At 38.0% G+C, this 8,422-nt stretch overlaps 1 protein-coding gene across 1 annotated transcript; it reads right to left on the bottom strand.

Moving 5' to 3' along the window:
• Positions 1-330: 330 nt before the first annotated feature.
• dnaja1 (DnaJ heat shock protein family (Hsp40) member A1) lies at positions 331-8,391 on the bottom strand. Its single transcript, XM_022758498.1, has 9 exons — positions 8,315-8,391; positions 6,275-6,425; positions 5,720-5,909; positions 4,768-4,872; positions 4,277-4,504; positions 4,055-4,169; positions 3,571-3,686; positions 2,624-2,724; positions 331-2,409 (listed from the first exon to the last, which is right to left on the bottom strand). The coding sequence occupies exons 2-9, from the start codon at positions 6,404-6,406 to the stop codon at positions 2,176-2,178; spliced, it is 1,221 nt and encodes a 406-aa protein (XP_022614219.1). The 5' UTR covers positions 6,407-6,425; positions 8,315-8,391; the 3' UTR covers positions 331-2,175.
• Positions 8,392-8,422: the final 31 nt, after the last annotated feature.

The following is an 8,422-nucleotide window of genomic DNA, read 5'->3' as shown; positions in this document are numbered from 1 at the left end:
AAAGCGTTTATAATAATGCTTCTACTCCAGTGTGTAAGAATAGTATCAAGATTACTTCCTAACGTGTGATAAAGCCAATTATTTTGTGGTATAAATTAAAACAGTAACTATTGAAAATAAAAGGAGAGTTACTCCACAAAAGGATGTAGGCATCGTTGCAGTTTCAAGCTTTTAGGTCTTTTTTTCACTCTAAAATCATCATCAGAAGCAGGTTAAAACTAAAAGCTTGAAACTGCAAAACGAGCCTCTGTTATTTTGAGGTGTAACTTTATTCATGTGCTTTAAGTATCAGCAGAACTCCTGGTGACAGGAATAAATCTTTAACACATAGAAACAGCACAATTTAGAAAGACCACCAAACTGAATTTAATTAGAAAACATGAGCACAAACAAGTAATCATTGGTCCTAACACACAAACAGTCAAATCAAGACCTGGACAACACATATTCGAGTTGAATTACCCCTGACATTATGACTACTCATAAATTTGCATCTACTTTCAAGAACAACCGTCAAACAATTGAAGGAACCCCTCTTCTGTGAGCATAGATGTGTTACAATATCCAAGGCAAAGATCACCCATGAACAAAAACAAACAAACAAACAAAACTGCATTATCAAGTAGCTTCAAGTTAAGTTATGATAAGGCTTTCAAACAGGCAGACACATCAGTGAGGTATCAGGTGTGCCAATTTTAAGTCCCATTTGGCATCTGCTATTAGGATTAGAAACATGAAAAAAGACACACTTAATAACTTTTGGGCCAAAACCAGCAAAAACCCATCAACAAATTTAACTTGCTACTTTCATTAAAATTTGTCATTTGAATTCCAGATTTTGGTCTTAAGACAATATCAGAGAAGTAACTGAACTCTAAATCTTCTAATGATTTTAAAAGCACGTGCTGGAAATAATCTTACGCCATTCAACCGTTAAAACAGCAACCTCGTCATTAGTCACTTTTTTTTCTTCAACTTGGGTGCGACTTGGCACTTGGCAATTTTAAAAGAGATGAAAACATTTGCCATCAAGGCATTAGGGGCCTTTTTTCAAATCTGTGTTATCTGTGTACCTGTCTGCTGAAACCCAAAACCAGATCAAATCTGGAACATACCTATGTATGTACCTATAAGTATTGTAAAATACCCATTCTGAGTTTGAGCAAAGTTATCCCAACAACCTACTCCTTCAAAACCTCCCACGACCTCTTCTTTGTTTTTCCAAAATAAAGTGACTTCTTACTCATGTTTGACCCTTTGTCTTTGAATACCTACCCTGTCATGCATATTTGGCTGATAAGTATACAGTGGGGTCCAAAAGTCTGAGACCACTTTCCCACTGTGTACTTTTGGACTCCACTGTACATATATATGTATGAGATGTTCCACTTTCCACAAAAACAACTGTGGCATCACAACAGATAACAAATGGCAGCTCAAAAGTAAAAATGTTAAACTAAACTTAAACATTAGTTTGAATAATCTACAATTTAGTGGCTTGGACCTAAGTACTCTCCTGCCTGAATCATCATTAACTTTACATCTTCCTGTCACATTGTCAACATTGTTTAATAATGTTTATAAAATAGCCCTTGAAAGGGTTAAACAGCATAAATGTCGTTGTCAAGTATCAATGCATATCCCCCTCCACCACCACCATCTGAAGATTGGGTCTTCACACAACTGATTGAACGAGTCATCAACAAGTGGTTCACAACAACAACTGATTTAGTAAGACTATAGAAAAAAGGTTATTTTCAGATTAATATTGGCTGTCAGTTTTAGTCTAACCTCATAAAAAGCAGGCAGTCCTTGTTTAGACAAAGAAGTTTTTCTTTCCTCTGAAGCCTGTGTAATACCAGCCCTCGTCTATAATCACAGTGTGACTGGGAAAAAAATTAAATTAATTAAAATAAGGTCCCAGAGATGACGAGGAATCCCATTCACCTGGATCCAAGTTTAGTCCTGGAACTTTAAGATACTCCACTCAATCCAAAAAGCATTACAATAAATCAGGAGGGCGTTGGGACACAGGTTTGTGATTCAGCTTGAAAGAAAACTTCAACGAGTAAATAGTTATGATTTTAAGAAAAGTAATAAAATAAAAAGTGCACAAAATTTCAAAAAGGTGCTTTGCATTATAGATGAGGGTTCAGGCTTCATGCCAGCTGTTATTTAAGACGTCTGGCACTGAACACCTCCAGTGCTGGCGTAGTCGTCGTCATCCTTGTAGCAATACTGACGATGGTGTCTTTTCCTGTTTTCGTAGTCACAGTCCTCCAGGTCGGCATAGATGTAGAGGTCATCGTCCATACTGTCTGGCTGCTCTGCGTCCATCTTTTCTGGGAGGTAGCGCTCCAGCTCCTTCAGCTTGTTGTTGGGGAGGAAGTTGGCTTGTGGGAACACAACCTAATGTAAACAAGCACAACATCAGTGTTAACAGTTCAGCACCGTGGCTTGTCAGTTCAATATTTTAATGTACAACTTCTTTTTGTGTGTGTGAGGCTGATGTAGAGTTATTTCCCATTACAGAAGGGGAACCATGTGTAAAATAAAAATATAATAGGTAAGTAAAAGAAGAAATGGGATTTTTTAAAAAGTGGATATTGAAAAAACATCTTACTGAGAAGTGAATAATAAGGCGTCCCTTCTCAAACGGTCTGCGGTACATGGGCATCCCTTCATTCAAGACACATTTTGTGTCTCCAGGCTTGATCAGTTCTCCTGTGATAAATAAATAAATAAAAACATGTGTCACCTTAATTATGAAAAACTGAAAACAGGAAAATTGTTTTTCCTGGTTATTGATTTTAAATCTGAAGTTTTACAGTCAAGGTTGAATGTTCTTTTGATGAGATGTCTTACAAGGACTGTAAATAAATACATTCTGGTAATAAATTGATCACCATCAATTGTATTTATTATAAATATTTTTCTCCCAAATATTTTGTTGTGTTAAAGTCAAGTGAATAATTTTAACTCTTGCATGTCATCAACCAACATAACACACAAGACACCAAAACAGTTTGTGGCGTAAATCTTACTCAGAAGTTTATCAACACATCAGTTTGACTGATTTAAAACACCATTAAAACAAGAGGCGTTATTCACACTTTTTTAACAACTTCAATGGAGCAACACAGTGTGTTGTGTGTCAGTACAGTGAAGTAAAGTGTGCAATGACCAGTGCACACAACTCTCCAAAAATGCAACACAGAAGAGCACACACACGGTAGAGGTAGAGGTAGAGTGAATGAGATACATTATATTAGATTAACCAGCCATCCAACTGTTATGAAAATCACTAGCAAATCATTTTTTTTTTTTTTTAAACAATTCTTTCCCAGCGTCTGTTCAGCAGGATCTGCTGCTGCTGCAAATATTTTTCCAGGTAAAATGGATGTATTTTTCTTCCATATACTGGAAAATGTGAGACGGCTTGCAGACGTTAATTATATATCAGACCAAACTATGGATGGTGAAAAGAACACTGTCAGGCATGAGGTCTGACTACCAACAAAACACTTGACAATTTAAGGGGAAGCTATGCATGTAATGATTTGGTTTTACCTGGATGTGAGGTGATGAGGAGCGTTCTGTCGTCCAGTGTCGGAACAGGTTTCTTGAAACCACACAAAGCCTCAACCAGCTGTAACTCCATGGACATGGTCAGGTCCTCACCTCTCCTGATGACAACAGCAAGAACAAGTTAAGGAAAACAATGAAGCAGAGGCGATTTTACTGGGCGAGCTGCTATCTACTTCGAGGTCACCTGTCATCTTCTAATGAAAGTAGATGTAGCAAAACTGTGAAGCTTCAAGTTTAAATTTAATGAATTCAACTTGAAACAGGCTGCAACGTCGAAGGTTGCCTTGAGCCTCTGCTTTGGAATATCTATCACTTTTGTATTCAAAACAGGCCGTACGCATATGCATATACAGCTGTACCTCTGTACAGCCTGTACAAGCTGCACTCAATAATCACACCATCACTAAATCTGTTAGTACAGGTAACATCAGTAACAAAAGACACTTGATAACAGAGAATATTTTACCTGGTGAAACGTGGATGTTCTCGCTGGTCCAGGACAATAATGATATCACCTGGCTCAAGTCCTGGCTCCTGATCTCCCTCGCCATGGAAAACTATTTTCTGGCCATCTCTCATTCCTGTGGCAGTGAAGTGACCAGGTGATGTTTGTATAACATTTTCTTGCTTTAATCTGATCTTAAACCAGTCACAGATACATTTAGAATGAATCCCTCCACACTCTCACCTTTGTCAATGTGGACCTCCAAGATCTTCTTCTGTCGCAGGATCTTCCGACCTGCACATTGTTTGCAGCGGTCCTTGTGGCTGATTCTCTGTCCTTGGCCCTGACAGCTGTGGCACACTGTGGACACTTGCTGAACCATACCTGGTACTAGCTGGTGCACGCGGACCTGCATGCCTGTGCCATGGCAAGTCATGCACATCTGTGCAGCTCCTTTCCGACTCCCTCGACCTAACAAGAAAAAAAAAAAAGGAAACAGTTAAAGGCTATCTTTGTGTTAGATTTGGCTTATTTCCAAGCTATAAACTGTAGTGACCTGGCAAGAAAGGGCTGGATTACATTTACGAGACTGATGTGTTTTCTTATTGGACAAATAGCCTTTTTATGGCTTGCCTGGGTCTGCGTGTGCTGAAAAGCCTGCTTGGATTACCAAACACGTCCAGTGATGGACACTAACGAGAGCATGTAAGTAAGTCACATTGCCAAAGACGTACCTTCACATCTCTCACAGATGGTATTCTTCTGGACACTAAGTTTTCTTGTAGCTCCATTATAAAGATCTTCCAGTGTAACTGAAATCTGATGAACAATATTCTTCCCTGAGGTGGAACAAAAAATTACATTATGAGTCACAAATCACAAAACAATGCTGTTTCTTGGAATGTGATCAGAATTGAAAATACACACTCCCTTGTCTACTTAATATAAAAATGTTAGGGAAGATGACACTGGTCTATGGATGAGAAGAAGCTGTGTGTTTACTTCTTGAGGAATAGTTTCCATTTGGCCAAACTGCATAGTCACAACTACAACAGCTGATGCACAGCCAGAGTTAAGACCTATTCTCTCAAACATTTGTCACGCTTGTTTGATAGGCTGTAATGTGATTGCTCAAAAGACAAATTGGAGGACGAATGTGGAGAAGAGCATGAGAAATTCTTGTTTTGTTGTTTTTAAGAGCAGCTGCAGGAAGAAAATGAAAACTGCCTAAGTCAAGCATGCTGCAAAGAACCACTGCAGCGATTAGTCGATTGAAAGAAAATCAATTAGCAATTATTCTGATGAGCTGTCAATTGCCATTTTTCAAGTAAAATACCAAACATCGACATTCAGGTTCTCGATAGTGATAATTTGATGTCTTTCCTCTTCTAGCTTATATTATAGTAACCTGAATGATTTGTATGTTTGGATATTTGTTGATGTCGCCTTGTGCTCTACGGCATTGTGGAGGCATTTTTCACTGTATTTTGATGTTTTATACACTAAATGATTAATCAGCTGATTAAAAAAGTAATTGGCTGTTTAATAATGATTAATGATGTGTTCAATGCTGCACCCCCCTCCTCAACACTACTGGCTCTGGCTCAGAAGTCATATCAGCAAAGAGAATTTTTGAATTAACATAAATCAATGACACCTTAAAACGTTTCTCTAATATTCCCGTACCTTTCCGCTCTCTGTGCATCCGACTACCTCCGCCAAAAAATAGGTCAAAGATGTCCATGGGCGATGCAAAGCCCCCTCCGCCACCACCACCAGTTCCTCCTTCCTTTATAGCCTTTTCACCTCCACGGTCATACACCTCTCTCTTCTTGGCATCAGACAACACCTCATACGCCTGTGAGATCTGCTTGAACTATGAAAGAAAAGAAACAAACACATCTTCTTTGGTAGGGCAGACATTTTTGGCAATGTACAGCTGCTTAAAAGGTGTTTAACTCTTTGACATCGTGTGCAAAGTAATAGCTGAGGTCTGATAAATCTGCCAAAGAAAAACAGACTTAACAAAAAGTAATTATACCCTGTTTCATTTGATGCACTAACTTACGTTACATAATTTATTAATATGTGACATCCAGATAGATTTCAAACTAGATTTTAGGATTTTGGGCTTTAATGGAGCTGTATTTTCAGGATAAACACACTAGTATTATGGGGACTTCTACACAATAAAAATTGTATGCAGCTGATAATGTTAATATTTATGGGTGTGATACTTACCTTCTCTCCTTCTGTAGGATTTTTGTCTGGGTGATATTTCAAGGCTAGTTTGCGATAGGCCCTTTTCAGTTCATCGGGAGTAGCATTAGGTTTCACCCCCAATGTGTCATAGAAGCCTGTTTCCTTGACCATGTTTGTCTTAAACGAATAACCTTGGAAAAGTAGGACAGGAAAAACACAATCAGTATTTCAATACTCAACTCAAATTTAATTTCTACTGACCCTGCCTACAAGTATTTGGCCTCTGAACTAAGAGCAAAACCACAGAGTAAGAATTTCAATGAAATTGAATTTAATTTGCTGCCCAGTGAATAAGAATCTGCATCATGTTAATAGTATCAAAAGGAAGATAATCCTTTCATTGATGCAAAAACAGAGCGTATCATCATGAGGCTGAACTGTGAGAGAGGCCTTTGTATTGAAAACTAGATTTGAGGCTGGATTTGGGCATGTCTGTAAATGGTGGTGGACAAAATATTCAACACATTTTTTTAAATGTAATGCAGGTCGATACAACATAACTATTAAATATGGCCAGAAAGTACCAGTATGTTAAATCAACATCTCTCTGACTCTGAACAAAAAGCTATCACGGCAAACTTCCAAATTATTGCAAAACTATGTATTAGATTGCATTAGCCTGTGCAGATGTAATTAATAAACAGGGAACTCAGTGTGTATCAACAATACTTATGGTATGCTTGTATGGACATTTGTGCTAAATGTCAAAGTCTCACTGTTCAGGGCTTACAGTATGTCCCTGTATATTACTCATCTATGGCGCCATGCAATTTATTAGCAAAACCCACGTCAAACTAATGCTGTGATTGTAAAAAAAAACAAAAAACATCCTTTGATAAATCCTACTTTCATATAGGTTACAACGTTCATTTTTATTTAGCTAGTTTTGAAAGTCTAGCCCCCTTGATTTGAAAGAGTGGACAAAATATAACTCTCAGTATAATGCAATACAACTCAAGATAACAACACTGCAGCCACCAAAATTAACATACATTTAAATGAACGCCTTTCTTAACTAGCTGGGTTTACCAAATAAACTGGCATGTATAGTACAGGATATCTGAGGGTTATTTAATCCTACCAAGTAATCAAAACAAGCAATGTTAGTTGACTTTGATATTGACTATTTTATGTAATATGGATCGTGGTTGTCTGTAATTATTTGTAATATTCTGCTTTGGGGTTGTGTGGCAGTCAGTGGCACTGGGAAACATTGATAAAGAGGACAATGGATTCCACAGATGCAAATGTCATGCAGTCAGTCAAGAAATCGAAATTGAAAGCATCATTGGAAATCTGAGTGTATAGCTTAAGAATGCTGTACTTGCATGACCTGTGGGAAGAATGGGCGAAAAGTTCCCAAATCAATAACAGAACGACTAGAAGCTGGCAACAAAACGTGCCTGAAAGCTGTGATACCTGCCAAATGGGAGGTTTCTGGGTACTGATTTAGTAGGGTGGCCAAAAGTAATTTTAAGTATCAGTTTGCTGCAGGGGTTGTATTCACTTCAAAAATGAACTAAATATGTAGCAATTTTGCCCAGGGGTCCAAAAACTTTTGCATACAGCTGTAGCTATGTTTGGACCATGAGCCTGACATACAATGTACAATGAAATGCCAGACACTTTCAGGGAACAACTTGCACAGAGGTTCAATCATAACCTACTGTCACACGTCATGCTTGTTTTGGTTACTAGTTTTAATATCTTTCTCGAAAGAGGAGCCAGGGGCTATCAATCGCGAACTATATGACCACCACAGGTTTATTCCTAATTTACGCGAGTATTAATTGGCGTTAATACATTAGCAAACACCTGTTACTATGCTCATGATGAAAACAATAACGAGGTATCACATTTACCAGGCCCTATCAACGTTAGCATTGATAGCCGCGCTAACGCTAACATGCTAACTAGGCTGTTTTTCTGACGTTAAGCTAAAAATAAATTAAACATGACTCTTGTATAAGCAAACATATGAATATGTAAATATGTACGACTGAATTATTATTTCCCAACCTTATATGAAGACAATGTTGTGTATCCTCACAAGTTCAGAGCAGACTTCAGCTCACTGCGACGATTCCAGATTTTTCTATGTGACGTCAATTTCCTGCGACACAGAGT

The sequence above is a fragment of the Seriola dumerili genome, unplaced genomic scaffold, assembly GCF_002260705.1.
Source record: "Seriola dumerili isolate Sdu_G_001 unplaced genomic scaffold, Sdu_1.0 BDQW01000301.1, whole genome shotgun sequence".
Lineage (NCBI taxonomy): Eukaryota > Metazoa > Chordata > Actinopteri > Carangiformes > Carangidae > Seriola > Seriola dumerili.
This window is presented reverse-complemented; position numbering and strand designations above follow the sequence as displayed.